The sequence below is a fragment of the Pleurodeles waltl genome, chromosome 11 (genome assembly GCF_031143425.1).
Source record: "Pleurodeles waltl isolate 20211129_DDA chromosome 11, aPleWal1.hap1.20221129, whole genome shotgun sequence".
Lineage (NCBI taxonomy): Eukaryota > Metazoa > Chordata > Amphibia > Caudata > Salamandridae > Pleurodeles > Pleurodeles waltl.
In genome coordinates this window covers 3,413,645-3,429,907 of record NC_090450.1, presented here as the reverse complement: position 1 = coordinate 3,429,907, position 16,263 = coordinate 3,413,645, and the positions used below count along the sequence as shown (strand labels likewise).

Sequence of the window (16,263 nt, the reverse complement as noted above, 5' to 3'; positions counted from 1 at the left end):
TGCAGGTGGGCCAGGCCCAGCAGCCACAGCATCAGCAAGCATAGGCGAGACTGACACCCATCCAGCCTCTGATTCCAACACAAGTGGGTCTCTCACCATTGTGCCTGTCCGACACAGGCCCGGGGCACTGCCACTGCCAGAGCTCAGCCAAGACTCAGATGAGCAGCAGGAAGGGCCAATTACACCATCACCAACAGGCAGGTGCAGCCAGATGCAGGAGGCCAGTTGTCAGCAGACCACAACACCCCACAGGATGGTGGCAAATTCTGGTGCACAGCAGCATGAGGCAGGTGAGGGTGCCTCCTTCTTTGGTGGGCTGGAAGCTGCTATGTTGCAGCAGCAGCACCTACAAAACAAGAGGATCCTTGGTTTACAAAAAAATATGCAGAAAAATAACAGCAACATGAGGGGCCTGCATCGCCAGATTGAGTGCCTCAATGCTAATATAGAACTGCTGCATGAGGGACAGGTTCAGGCATCACAGGACACCAGAGAGCTCACTTGTGCTGTGCGTGAACTATGCCAGGAGCTGTGCCATGAGAGGGTGAGCCACCGCAGACAGGAGCGCAGATTTATGAACATGTTTGGGGGCTTCTGTCGCTCTGTGAACAAGGTGGCAAATGCAACGTCACTGATTGCACGTCGTGCAGTGGCTGCACAAGTGGAGGCAGCACACAGAAGCAGGGATGTTGCGAACGGACTGGTACAGATCACTAATGTGATCGATAACATAATGGGACAGAGGTCAGCCACACCTAGTGAGCTTGCACTGGGGGACACAGAGGACAGTTCCAGCCTCAGCAGTGTAGCTGTACCAGCATTGGACACCAGACGGCGCAGTGCCAGGCACAGCACTGAGGCGGACAATAGAGGTGCCAGTGATGTAACTGGGCACCCGAGTGGTGTGTGTGGCCGCAAAAAATAACTGTAGCTGCCAGAGGGGTAGTGTTTTGACTATGACGTAATAGTGCATTGCTCAGGACCTTCATTGGCTTTAGTTTTTTACTTCATTTATTTTTGCAATTCGTAACGAACATTACCTGACATTAATGTAATACATTTATTTCACTACAGGTACATTTGTCAGTGGATTTGTGTCATTCATACTTACATCTGAAATGGTTGTGTGTGATGTCAGCACGCCTTTGCCTTCCCTCTGCTGCACTCCTCCTGTCTGCTGGCTGTAGGGGTGGTATGGGATCATCATCCTCATCAGATTCAGTATCACATATTTCTACAGGTATGCCCCTGGTGGTAGCTATATTGTGCAAGATTGCACAAGTGGCCACTATTCTACATGTGGTCTCTGGACTCTACTGTAATGCCCTTCCACTTTTGTGGAGGCACCGGAAGCGACTCTTCAGCAGTCGAAATGTGCGCTCCACCACGTTGTGGGTTGCCCTGTGTGGTGCTGCATTGTATCTCCGTTCAGCAGGTGTTGCAGGATTGAGGTAGGGCGTCATCATATAGGTGCGCACTGCCTAGGCACTGTCTCCTGGAAGGGACAGAGGGTATGATGAGTAACTGAGCCATCTGACATCAGCCCACCATCAATGCGCCATTGTATAGAGGGACAATACCTAGTAGAAATCCTTCTCCAAACTCCCCAGCTAGCAGTCTTGTGTGTATGCCGCTGTGGCGAAAGATGTACGAATCATGTGTGCTCCCTGGGTACCTAGCCACGAGATCAGTTATGATGTAGAAAGCATTTCATATCACCTGTATATTCATTAAATGTTGTTTTTTCCGGTTGCGGTACACATATTCTGTGGCTGATGGTGGACAGATTACAACATGTGTCCCATCTATGGCACCTAGGACATGGGGGAACTGTGCTATCTGGTAAAATTCAATTTTTGTCTGCTGTATTTCCTGTGGGGTATTGGGGAATCTGATGTACTGGTGTAGTTTGCTCAGCATGGCGTTGATAAAGGCATTGAAAAATCTAGAGAGGGTATTCTGTGAGACCCCTCCAGCTGCTGCTATGACCCCTTGATAGCTCCCTGAGGCAAGTAGGTGGAGGGAGCATAATACCTGCACATGGGTGGGTATGCTGTGAGTCCTTAGTGTTCTGCGCTGCAGTATGGGTTGTAGCACAGCTATCAGATCAAGTATCATGGCTGAGTTCAACCTATACCTCTCATATATTTCCTCCTCTGTCAAGTTAAAAAGTGTAATGCGCACTCTGAAAATGCGCCCCTGTCTCCTCCTCCCTCTCCTCAAAAGTGCCAAGATCCTCATCCTCCTCGCCATGACGTAGAGTGCAGCCATTGTGGAAAAGAGTCTGAGGTCTTCTGGGCCCCTTTATATAGGTTGCACCTGGTTACCACCTGATTTCACTTAGTGGTATTTTGCATGTGCAAAATGCCATTCTGCGAAAAATTGCAATTTGCGAATTTTTGATGCATCTATGTGTGACTTGGATTTTGCGACTCGCAATTTGCGCCTCGCAATTTCCTACTGGAAATACTGAATCGCAAAATGCGACTCGCAAAACCAGGTCGCAACGCTAAAAATCAAAATTTAGGTGAGTTATCATTTTTGGTCTGCGAATGCCTTTCATGCATTGCAGACCATGTTTTTTCACTCGCAAACGGCCGATTTTTGCGATTCGCACCGTTTGCGAATGCAAAAAAGTTTAATACATCTGGCCCATAGTGTCTCGGGGGATATTTATTTGAAAGATTTACCTAATGACCTTCCACAGGTCATCGTGTAGCAATTTCTCATGAGTTAATGCACTAGGGAAAAAAAAACTGTGTTTGTGTTTAGGTGAGGGGTTGTCCCAATCGAGGGATACTGAGTTAGGGGCATGTTCAAATAATATAATAGGATGAATAGTCGCTCCCTTCAAGTCATGGGTAAGTGTCTGAGTGAGGAAGATGTAGTCTAGGTGAGAGTATGTTCGGTGCACATGTAAAAAAAATGTGTCCTCTTTTGTAATAGGTTATAGTGACTGCCAAACATCAACCAGACCCACATCCAGTATTGCCTGCTTAAGTGTTTTTGTGAAGCTTCCTGTCCGGGAACTGTGTGGATGTGAGCTGTCTATTTAAGAATGCCCTGTAAGATTAAAGCATCTCATTAAGATTATTTCACCATCTGCAAATCCTCCACTAGATTCAGCAAAGAGTGCACAAAGGCATCCTGTACAGTGTTTGGTGTATAGACTGTGGCAATGGTTCGTATTTTCCCTCAAATGTAACCTTTTACCATGACCACCCTCCCCCCTCTATCTGTCTTATCCCCCACATCTGGAACTTCATAGAAGAATGAATAATAGTGCAACGTCATTCTGCTTCGTGGATACCGAGGACTTACAGGTCAAGGGGTACGCCCTGTGTTTTAATCTGTGATCTTCAGCCCTTTTCAGATGGGTCTCCGGTAATGCCACTACATCATATTGTTGGGGAAGCAGGTATTTCCACATTTTTTGCAACTTAGTTGGTGAATTGAGTCCTCTAATGCTCCAGTAAATCGTAGTAATTACCATGGCGTTGAATGATCTCTTGCTCCCTGCTCCTGGAATCTCAGCATTCCATAAGATTTTATCTCCCCTTCCTCACTCCTCCTCCTGATGTGGTCCCAATCCACCCCCCGGCCCGAGCGTCGCCTCCCCCCCTTGCTGCACATTAGTACATTCCAGTTTCTTAATAGAATGACATGCATTTACCTGGAAATTATACCATAACAATCTGAATACTTGAACTGATGGGACAACAGGTCCTGAATTTTGTCTGTTATCTGGGAAGAAAAACATTGTGATAGGCGAATCGGTCTGAGACTGCTACCATGACTGAAGTGATGTTACTATAGTTAAGGATTTAGAAGGCTAAGTGCAGCCCTCTGTGCCTTAGCCTTGCTGATCACTTGGTGTTTTGGGGTTGATTCCTCATAACCCGCCTTGCTGGTGAACTGATTGGATATAACTTCAGTAGGAGAGTGTTTCTGGGAGGTATTCTCCTTCTCCCCATAAGCATTTGAGTGGGATGTGACAAGGCATTTCCCACCCTTGGATTGGTGACAAAGTTGTGCATTCGGCATCCTTTAATGTTTCTTCTGATATCTTGGGTGTCGCTGTGATAGCCAGAGACCCTCACTTTGAGACCCTTTCACGTCCTTCCTTGCAGCTCCTGTGTCCTCTTGTGAGGGTTACATTACAAATGGGTATGTCCATTGATACTTGGGGGCATATTTATAGGCCCCTAGCACCACCTTGCGCCACATTAACATAATTTATTTTGACGTTAATGTGGCCCAACAAGGCCAAAATCCCCGCGCTGTATTTACAGGGTCCCTTTGTGCTACATTATACTTGCACCAGGCATATTGTATGCAAAGGGGGCATTCTCTCATTAGGTGAGCCCGTAAAATGGTGTAAGGAAATCTATGGGATTTCCTGGCGCCATTTATTACTGCACTTTCAATGCCTGCTAAAGAGCAGGCGTTATAAGGGAGCTTCCATTTCTTAAAATGGGCCCCTATGTACTCTGCAGGAGTAGCACAAACAGTGTTGCCCTACTCCTGCAGATTTCATCAATAGAGTCAATAAAAATGACTCTATTGCCCTCTACCCTGCGTCATGGTGTGCAGTATTTTAAATTTAGTGCACACATGGTGGCGGTAGGGGGGTGCTAAGGGGCGCAGGGAAACTGGCGCTGCCCTCCGTGAAGCGCCACTTTCCAAAAATCTGCCCCTCGATGCGTCCCTGTCTCAGTTTTTCAGTGACAGGTCTAAACTGTTGACGACACACCAAAGTTACTGGGACAATGTCTATGTAGAGGGATCATGTGGCCCCTTGAAATGTTGGGGTGTATAGCTTCCGGGTTGCTTGCAATATGGCCACTTTCACTTTGCAGGAGTGCAATTTAGTTAAAATATCTAGGGCTTGCTCCATCGCCCATTAGTGGTCCCTCCACCCTGTGCACCCTATCTAATTTAATTTTCAGTTGCGTGTGGCTGAGCAACTCCAAAAATCAACCGAACAATGAAGGCAATAAGTTCTGTTCCTTCTGCTCCTTCCTCCAGGCCCCTTACCCATATATTATCTTGTCTAGACCTGTTCTCCATGTCTTCATGTTTCAGGAGTGCTGCTTGCAACTGTTAGTGGAGGGGTCATGTGAGTTCACCTATTTGGTCCGTGTATTGTTCAATTTGGAGCTTCTTATTTTCCAGGTCCTGAACTCTTGTGCCTACTTAGTCTATATCCCCTTGAAAAGAAGTCAGTTCACTGTTGAGATCAACTCTCTCTACCTCCAGGGATGTGGCCAGTTCAGTTTTAAGGTCCTCCCGGAGTTCCATCTTGAACTCATGTAGTGATGATAGGAGATGTTCCTTCATCAGATACATGGTGTCACCTTTTTTACGCAGACAGTCCTATGACTCGTGCCTCTGCTGGGGTGAAATATCTGTACACCCTGTTGCACTGCATCTTTTTTGGTGGTATTAAGGTAGCTGGTACATGTTCAGCCTCTCTTATAGTGGTCTCAGAGTTTTTCATGCAATTTTGTGGTTAGCAGAGTACCTCATGTGAGCCTGTTGCATGGTGGGACTGTGTTATCGATGACAGGGTCTTACTATCTGGCTCAGGGAAGTAGCTTTGACACCTAGTAGGTGGACAAGTTTCGACTAAGTCGCACATCTTGTGCTTCTCTTTCATTCACATTGTGGGCTCTAATTAGCAATGTCCATCACTCACCTGCCTAGTTTCAAGCCAGATTCCCCTCTATTCTTGTTGGGGGAGTAGCAATAGGTTAATAGCACCCTCTATTGATGTAAAATAAAGGGCATCTCGGGGTGAAGTCTGTAATAGCCTCACAGCTACTAGCAGTGTTACAGTGGGGGTGAGCCCCTTATAGAAGTGACATGCACATCGGGAGCTCCCGTCATGTCCATGGGCAGCATGGTTGATGTGATAGAGGCAAAGCGGCTGCCATGTTGGAGTCAGGCGCTGGGTGGTGCTGTGTTTCCTTTGTGTGCCTCCTGCTATTTGGTCCTGTCACTGATGCCTGCTGTAGATGTGGGTCTCTTCCCCGGTCTCCTCACCATTTCAAAGTGGACTGCGGCACTGCCATCCAGGAGTCAGGCATGCCGCCACTCCGGCTGTCCCCACCAGCTCTTATCTACTGTTGGCTGTGGTGTCAGGGGTCAGTTTCAGGCCCCCTGATCCCTCCAAGGTGCTGGCTGCCAAGACCCGCCCAGCACTGGCCAAGCAGTTCCCGCGCGCATTGTGACTACCGGCCTGTCCTTCGGTGGCCGCTGCCATCTCTGTGATACTGCAGGTGGGTCAGTTTCCCATTTGATATGTCGAATGTCAGGAGAGCGCACCAGTGGGGCACCCAACCACTCCCCTGTTTACCAAGCCACCATCGCAGGCCTAAGCTGCCATCTTGCCCCTCTTCAATCCGGCAAACTATGGGCTCAATGTTACTTTGGCTTTTGCTTACTGCCTCTTTTCATGTTTTGCTTGTCGCTCCCGTCTAATTTATCAAGTTGAGGTCGGTTTTCCCTAGCTTTTACTTAAGTGGTAGAGTAGCCTCCATGGATTATTCCCACTTGGCCATCTTAACTGGCCAGATCTTCATTTAGCTATAATTTTAACTACCTTAAGTCATGTAATTACATTTCACAATTATGTTGAGTATATTAAATTAAGTCCTCCATTATTGTCGATAGAAAAGTGTTGTGATATCATCGTTTGGCCATGTATGGTGCTGGACCTACTACTGTTTCTTTTTTGGCAGCACTAGCCTATACACTTTAATTTAGCTCCACCCCTTTTTTTTACACTCACATTTTGTGAATAGCGGAAAGTAGTGAAGTTACTCAAAAGTGTAAGAGTAAATTACTTGTGTAAATTGTTCAAAAGTGGGAGTTATCTTTGTGAATAGGTCCTTCAGCGTTTATCCACCATTTTACATTACCTGTGTAGGGTGACTAAAGAAGTCAACATGAATAGGGAAAGTGGGCACCTTCTACAAACCACTGAAGTTCACCAGTTAGTTATCTCAAGAAACTATACCTGTGCCCTAAGGTAACTATATATTGTGCCCTTGCATTTCACTTGTAATTATACCCAATATGATATGATATTACATCACTCATGATATCTTCTATGATATCATTGATAATATCACTGCAACATTTGCAATGAAAGTATTGATGATAAAACTGTGCATGGCTGGTGAGCTCATTTTCTGTATTTGTAACAAAAGTGTGACATACCTGAAGCTATCTTGATAGAATCAAAGCTATAAAACTTAAAACTGAAAAGTGGACTTTCAACACCAGGAGCAGCCCGCCAACTGCAACTTTACCACAGGGTTATAATGAGCGAGTATAGTTGGAACATGTAGTATTTCTACAAAAACTGTGGCACACCTGAACACCATCTTGATGAATCAAATCTCTAAAACTGGAAGTATTTCCTACAGAGGATATTGCAGTAAATAAAGACATGAGAGAGCTGGATACAAAAAGTATTCCAAAATGGGTGCCTGAGGAAAAGAACCCAAATATAGCCGAAATGTTGCCCAAATGCATTGCAAATACTGCCCTATGATAGAAGTGTGCAAAACCCTCAAGTACTTTCTTACAACAAATAATCTGGTGATTAAGTGAAAAGAGACACCCCCTTAGTTTGTTAATTATAAAGGAAACATTTTACGTTCTACAATTTGGAATCTATCAAGAAGGCTTCATGTATGCCACAAATTGATGAATTCCATACCATCTACCTCCTCCTTGACTAAACATTGACTGCTGCAAACACTATACTTCCAGAGTCAAGTGCCTAAGGGAGTTCCTTGGTTATCCAGTTGGAATGCAGCAGCATGTGGCCTCCTTAGACAAAAGCGGTAAATGACAGTGCCTATAACCAAAAACAACTGACCAAGGTATCAAGAGAAACAAGTCACAAATCATATCACAAGCATTTTCCAACAATTTCAGTTTCAATTTGTGTCTTCGGTTGAAAGTCTCAAATTCTGCATACAAGTAGGTGTAAGTTGACAATCACACAATGCCAGATGCCACTTGATGTTTTAATTAATTTTGCATTGAATAGTTTAACTTGTTTTGATTCACTAAGGCATCATCTTACTCTTTCCACACATACTATGACTAAATCGGCTACCAGCCTGGGGGACTAGCAATAACTATTGAAGGTAAGACATTGAGGAAGGGAGATGTGTATGAACCCCTTTAAGCAGTACAGCTGGAATTTGGAGATGTACGTTTGAATGTTAGAGGATATTTGCAAATTCATATTTAAGAGTTTAAATGTATATGTAAGAATGCTGACAATGTAATCTGTATATAATTTATTAAACAGGAATACAACAAAAAGGGATGATTAAATTTGTGCCAAGATATAAATCATAGTTCTATCATCCTACAACATTGCCCTGTTCAATACCTCGGTGAATATAAGCTGTACTTTCGTTAAATTCAATAATCATTATTGGATAAGAAACCATGTATCAATTCCTCAAGTTACTAAAAGGAGTACCCTTAATTTCTGTGTTACTGACCAACTCCTGCTTTTAGTTTTGCGATTTTTCCATATATGGCCACTGCAACGTACTCCCTCAAAATGAGCCCACATGGTCAATTTGCATTGGTCTCTTATCACAATAGTGTTGTCAAAGTATCTGACATGAATATAATTTCCTAAATGTCTTTGACAAAATTATGATCCCCTTGAAGTTAAAAATAGAACATTTGTAGACTATAATTAGGACACAGTGTTATGTGAGATATTATTTGTTCTGCCAGTATCATGCTTTACAGACCCATCACATATTTGTATGATAAATGGTTTACAGTGAAGTATGACTTGTGTTTTTCATTGTTCCATGTTGCTTACCTACATTGATCTTAATGTCCTTCACAGGTGACAATCTCCAGACCGCTCTTACTGTTGCCAAACACTCAGGTATGGTCTCAGAAAGAAGCAAGGCAATCCTGATAGAGGCCACTGGGCCAGAAGGGTCCACTCCCGCCTCCCTCACCTTTCAGACCCCGGAGAAAGATGTGTACAATGGGAACTCAAAGAATGTAAATGTTTTCTTCTTCTTTGGTTATCTATTTGTATAATTTATAAGGTTCAATGTTTACAGTCTTGCATAGACCCAAACTGTTAAGAAATGCATAATGAAGAGAAAGAGAATTCACAATTGCAAAGAATTGGTTCTCTTTTAACCAAATGTTTATGTACTCCTGCAGGGGATTCAGGTGCATCCAGAAAAAAACACCAAAATGCCAAGATGCTTTTATTACCTATGCAGTTTAGAAAACTTTAATTTGGTTAGTGACTGGATCTAGATTTTTGTCAATGGGAATTACAATACAATAAATCATGGAAATATGAAACATAGGGATTTTCTAACTCCAGGTTCAGCATTGAAGGGCCAACATATGGAAAATGTGCCCAGGTAACTGGAGAGATATTCTTGCATTGGTCAGCGCAGAAAGGTGTCTTCAGACCCAAGCAGTGGGGACCTCTTCCACTCTGACTCATACCTGACCCTTCCCTCGAAGTAGTAATGGAATGAGCAGTCGAGAAGGAGAGCTCTTTCCTGAAAGTAGAGACGTGTGCCATTCTGGCATTCTGGAGGTAATTTTAGAAGTCCTCATGAACATCTCTCAAGAGTTGGTCTTGTCACACTGTGGATGACTCAGCTGCATGCTAATGTAAGGCAAGGCTTCGATCAGGGCATTAAAAGTTTGTCAAGTGCTCCAATAGGATGGCAGTGTATTCATATAAGATTCCCGGTTAGACCACAATCCTGGTATCATTTAGGATCAAGAATATTCTTCCTCCCTCCTGGTGTCTCTCCCCGTGAAGAGCTGTTGTTCTTTGGCCAGATTCCCTACTGGAGTTAAATCACCAGTGTCTTCATCTACCCCGAGAGTCAGCATACTATCTCAGCGGACACGAGCTTCCTGACTCCCAACCTCTCGAGGCCATGCAAACAACGTGCTTTTTATGGGAGACTGATTATTAAAAATTGAGTTTTGTGATATCAGTGTAAAGACACCTGTATGCATATTCTAACTAACATTTACACAGAAATTACTAGAGAAAAAGCTTCCCAAAATGAAAGAGTAGATACATCAGTAACATTTATAGTAAGACAAAATAAAATGGATAAAAACAAGAAACAACAGAGGTATATTCAAAAGCCATAAAACACTTGTCAAAATGTGTGACCTAGTGAGTGACAATTTATATGTTATGTACCATGGCAGAGATACAGCGGTTGCCACTCTTCCACAGGAAGAGTGTTTCTGTTTTAATAATAACTTCAGCACCATTTAACGAATCTGCAAAAGCTTTTGAAAAAAAACCTCAACTCCATCCTAAAAGGTTTCAGGATGAACAATGAAGAGAGGGGCAAGAAAAAGGATGGTACAAAAATTTGAATTTTCCTATTTATTGTCCCAAGGGATTGTTTGCTCTCTGATAGAGAAAAAGTGAACAGAATTATACCAAAGTTGACAGAAAGCTGGAACCCTACTTAGAAGTGTGCTTTTCGTTATTTGGTGTAAATCCATTAAGCGTTTTTTTGTGAAATTCACATTTAGAGAAGTGTTTGGGGTGGTGCTGAAGGGGTTAAGAGTTAGGCATAGTTAGTCCTGTGGGAGTCCCACTGTGATTCTAAGATTAGTTCTTCTGAGTGGCCAAGAGAGATTTTCCCCTGTTAGCTGTTTGGTACACCAGGACCATTGCTGGTACCAATCCTTCTGAGAGATCTGATTGGCTGACCACAACATAGTGAAACATGTGGCTGTAATTACAGAGTTCAGGACTCGGTCCCCATCTACAAGTAGTTTAAGGAGTCAGGATAGAGGCAGCCTGACACCCTGACACTTGTAGGGGGGGTTAAAGGGATGCCACCAGGAGCTGAAAATTGAAGACTACGTGATGCCCTCATGTGAGGTGCTATTGTCCTCCAACGGGAGCCGCTGCTCAACCTTCACCTCCAAGCTACTGTGGTACTCTGCCAGCTTTCCTTGTAAAGGGGTACTGCAGAACAGGGGAAGTGAAGTTTGAGCCCCTGCCTGTGGGAGTACCATAGTACTCATTACAAAATGTAAAAAAGAATAAATGAAATGTGGGTGGGGGTTTGTGGGGAATGGACATCTGTGAAGGCTGGGGTGCAGGGTCTGTCTAGTGGCTATTCCCTGTGGCCAACCACCTCCTGGCGTGGCTGAAGGCTACACACAGCATGGTGCTGGTTACTTGAAGGCGTAGGGCTCAGGACCTGGCTGGAGGCCAAGCCCTGGGGCCAAAACCCCTTTGCACATGGCAGGTGCTGTGTGATGCAGGGGTTCTCTGTTCATGTAGGATTGGCCACCCTCAGGGATCAGAGCAGGACCTGACCAGAATACAGGCCCAGCAACCATCCCCCTACTGTACAGAGTAGGAGGATGGCTTCCCTTGCAATGTGGATTCTTCTGTGGATACTCCAGCACTAAATACAGTACTCACACCTTGCCTGTTACCAGCTGACAATTAAGGCCTAGATTTAATAAGCATTTGCATCACCGAAGCATCATACAAGCAAAGCAGGGCCATACAAAGGCTTATTTGGAATTTAAAAGCTATCCAAGGCTCGATGTGCATAGTCTCTTAAATAAATGCAACAGAATGCAGCGCCTGCCACTGCTTTGCATTACAGTTCTTAGTGGTGGGCATTCCACAGGTGGAACATGGGATTTCCATGCACCCACTGATTTGATGCACTTCCAGATCTACTAACATTTGAAATGCTGAAATTGAAACCTGTACCCCTACCACAGAGGCTGTAACGACGAGAAAAATCTTCTTTTTTTTTCTTCAATATTTCCTGTTTCTCTTTGTGATGCACAAAACCAGTCCTGCCCAGAACGCGGGCCCCGGGGCACCATGGCGCGAGGGTGCTTGCATTGGCACTAGGCAGCCACAAGGGCACCAGCGCAGGGAGAGAGGGAAAGAGCGCCATATCACAGTGCGCTCCCTCCCATCATGCAATGCAGTTCAGCAGTTTACCCCAATACAGTGCATTGTGTGAACGTACAGGAAATCTGCCCTCGAGTGCTTATTGCAGTCGCAAAGGACGGACCTCAGGCACTTCTTGCTTTGTAGAAAGAAACTGTCAAAGTCAAACAGAAGGAAACGTTTTCAAGCCAGATCCCATCTTTAGGCGCTCAATTGCACTTACTCACTGTCTCTGAATATTTAGGCTGTCAGCCGGGAAACGTAAACTCCTCAGATGGAAATAAAATATCTAGATCCTTGGAAATAAGATGCAGGGACTTCCCTTAGCCATGCCATGAGTACTTTTGAAGCAGGCATGTAAACTGATGCTCTCTTTGGAGCTGAGGTCCAGGGCATGACCAGAAGAAATTCACTGTAAAATACAGAACATGTATTTTGAGAAAGCCCACTTGTGCCACTAGAGCCCTCTTCCTAGCTGGTAAGGTCTGACAGCACTGGAAGCAGAGAGGGGTTCCTGCTCCGAGGTCTCTCCTGTTCCTGATCAAGTTACAGTTCAGCCCAAGAGAAGACTTTTCCAGGTTCTCCAAGACCTGCTGGGAAAAATATATGTGGGTTCTCCTCTTAAATCTTCCTGCAATTTCAAGGCAAAAAGATGTGCACTTGAGCACAAGGCATTGTATGGGGGTAGAAGCATTGTTTAGCCTCAGTTCAGTACAACAAACATGTGTGGGGGTTGAAAGTGTATAATTCAAGAGTAACCGGTAATTTGCTGGGTTTTTAAAATTTTACTTTAACTAAATATTTGATGGACATGCATGTATTCTTGTATCCTTTTGCCAAAAAATGGTCTGTGCGTAAAGTTAAACTTTTAATTGTATATTTGTTCTTGCATTTTCTTGAATTGTTTGAGGCATGAGAATTTTATGACTAGTTAACCTTCATTTTATGGCTTTATTTAACAATTAATAAACTTTCTGACTGGTATTGGCGCACAAACGTTTCGTTTCTCTGCAAGGGGGACATTTTTTCCTTAAGGGTAACCTCTTCCTTTCTGCCACCACCAAATGTAGCCCCAGCTCCTGTTTCAAAGCCCAGAGCACAATGTAACCTGCCCTCGACCTGGTTTTGTAGCCGCTTACTTTAAAAAACAGGCCCATGTACCCTAACATTTCCCAGTGCCAAAAGGACCCTGCAAGCAAGAGCTGGTTTCCCTGCACGGTGTGTGTGTGTGTGTGTGGGGGGGGATGGATGGGAGGGTCTAGTGTCAATGGTGGGGGGGGGAAGATGTCTTAAACGCCGCCATCAGGGATCCCGGAAACATCATGACATTATTGCAATTATCATTTTGGTAACTTCTTCCTACGGCTCGCGATGACATTTCTAAAAGTAGTTGATTTGGCCTTAGTTTCCTTTCACTCAGGGAGTAACCCTAATTCTGCACCCCAGAAAGAAATAGGCGAATTTGAATATATGATGGAACAACTAGGTCCTAAACGACTACTTGCCTTAACCAGCACTGCTAAACAACTAAAAAGTCTCTACAACAAAGTACTAAACATCTACTGTCTAAACAACGATTTTGCCTGAATAATAATTGCCTGAACAACGAATTTTAAAGTAAGTTTTTCTATTTTGTTTATGGTTTATTAGTTGTTTAGAACATATATATATATATATATATATATATATATATAATATATATATATATGTATATCAAATTTAAAGGTTTATTAGTTGTTTAAAATGTGTATATATATATTTATATATATATATATATATATATACATATATAAATATATATAATTATAAACAACTAATAATCCATAAAAAATTAAAAAAACTTACATAAAAATTAGTTGTTCAGGTAATCTTTATTCAGGCAAAATCTTTGTTTAGACAGTAGTTGTTCAGTACTTTGTTGTAGAGACTTCTTAGTTGTTTAGCAGTAGTGGTTTAGGCAAGTAGTTATTTAGGACCTAGTTGTTCAGGATGTTTCCTGGTGAATTTCCCTAGTTCAGAAGTTTTCAAGGTTGTGAGAGAACAGGGCTGATTGCAGAGGCTCCCTACCTTTTTTGCCGCCATTTCACACTTTTTGCTGGTGTTTTCCTGACTCTGATGGTGCCCTGGGTACTGCTAACCAGTCCCAGGGCCTGTGCTCTGTGTAAAATCAGTATGCAAATTAGGCTAATTATAATTGGCTAAGTCAACCTACCTATAAGTCCCTAGTATATGGTAGGGCATGTAGGTTTAGGGACCCCAGCATAGGTGGTGCACCCATAGGTGCACTGCTGACGTGCCCAGTGTTATTTAAACCCAGGCCTGCCTTGCTGGCTGATTTAAAATTAAAGTTCTATGCAAATTCGACTTTGGAATTAAAAGTCTTAAACCACCTTATTTTGACCTATAAGTCACCCCTTAGGTGTGCCCTATGTGCCCCTAGGGCTGGGTGCCATGTAACTATAAGCAGGGACGCTATAAAAATAGTTTTAGTTTTATAAGCCCTGGTGAGGTAAAAACAGCCATCATTGTAGTGAATGGTCTTCATAGGCTAGAATGGGGAGACTTTATTTTAATTTAAAATTTCCGCTTAAGTGACAGATACAAAGAGTTTGGTATCAAATTAATTGTTATAATAAATCCCACAACTTCCAGTTGTGGGATTTAATATAACTTGTTCAGGTAAAGAGTTTTAAAATGTACCTGAAAAGTTGCCAACTTCAGCCCTGCATTGTTTTTGCTGCTGTGCTCTGATTGGCCAGCCTCTGGCAGCCTGGCCAGGCTGCCTTGATGAGGTGAGAAGTGGCATGGCTTCACACAAAGAGATGTGCCTGTGGGAGGGGATCTCCCCTCAGCAGATGGTGAGGCAGGAAGGGGAAGGGCTGCCAAACTGGTCTTCAAAGGCAGAAAAGGACATTTGGAGCAACCCAGCAACACCCCCACATCCTGCAACCCCAGACAACTAGGTGCCCCCTTGATTAGATTAGGAGAGGGCAGGAGAGGGGTGTGTTTCTGATTTGTAGCCACACCAGTGGGTGGGCTCAGCCAGATGTAACCTCCAAAAATCACTTTCATCCATGATGGATTTTTGAGGAATGTTGCCTCCTGGGATTGATTTTTGCCACACTTCCCAGGAAGTAGTCATCACAGGGGTAAGGACCCTGCACCTGATTGGTGAACTAGGACGCCCTGCTTTTCACCCAGGAGCAAGGATAAAACTGGCAGCCCGGACCCACACCCCAGATCCCCATCAGATTCCAACAAGGAAGAACCAAAGGAGAAGAAGGACTGCCCTGTTGGACCCCTGGCCTGCACCTGGAACCTGAACTCTGAAGGACTGCACCAGCTGCACACTTGGGCTTCACCCCAAGAAGGACTTTGCCTGGCTTCAACTGGTTCAAGGAGGGACTTCCCATTTGCTACAGGTGAAAAATTGCTAACCAGAGTCCCCTGCACCAACTCCTGGAGAAATCAACCAGCTGACCACTTCCCAGTGGCCAAAAAGGAGTTTGCACCAGGTGCATTCTGGGAGTTGTAGTCCACACCCCCCAAGGATCATCTCAGAGCTTTAGGACCCTTGGGGTCAGCTGTGGACCCCAAAAGAACCTTAAAGGAACATCTGGGAGAAGATCCAGAAGTTTTGAGAACTTTGGAGAACTTTTGAAAAAAGCTCCATAGAGGGACCGACCAGCCACGGCAACTCTAGCTGGCTTGCCTCCATGGCGACCCAGTCTGATTTGCAGGTTCATCCTGGTGAAGAAAATCTCCCGCCAAAAAAAAACTACGTCCGAACGTACAAAGTTGACCGGGACCTCCCAGCCAGCGTATCCGAGGAGGGCTCCAAGGACGTCGGATCAAGATCCAGGTTTACTCCGGACGAAGGATTTTCACCTCGAAAAAACGAAGAAGTCCGAAGGTAAAAATCTCCACCAAGGATTCCCGCGGTACGTATCTGGGGAAGGGTTCCAGGAGGTCAGATTGGACTGGCAGGTTCGTCCCGCTGAAGAAAAGCTTCAGAAAAACGACTAAGTGCGAAGGTAAAGTTTTGACCGAAGCCTCCAGCGGCCTGTAGCCGAGCCGAGGCTGGCTCCATCGCGGTCGGCCTTAAACTTTGACTTTGCCCTGGTCGAATTCTTTAATAATTCATATCTCCGGTTCCCCTTATCCAATTTTATTTGTTTTTGTGTCATTTCAAAGATAAAAATATTATCTATTTTTATAAAGTGGTTTTGGATTTTTAAACTGTTTCCTGTGTTTTATTTAGTTACTGTTTTGTGATATTT

The 16,263-nt window shown here is 44.1% G+C and overlaps 1 protein-coding gene across 4 annotated transcripts in view; it reads left to right on the top strand.

Annotated features, from left to right (window-relative positions):
- Nucleotides 1-16,263, top strand: part of LOC138265205 (probable cation-transporting ATPase 13A4) — a 268,240-nt gene that overhangs the window by 174,357 nt on the left and 77,620 nt on the right. For all 4 annotated transcript variants that reach the window (XM_069212753.1, XM_069212757.1, XM_069212754.1 and 1 more), the window contains one exon: nt 8,894-9,057. In XM_069212753.1, coding sequence (XP_069068854.1) covers nt 8,894-9,057 — 164 coding nt within the window. The remainder of the gene's footprint in view (nt 1-8,893; nt 9,058-16,263) is intronic.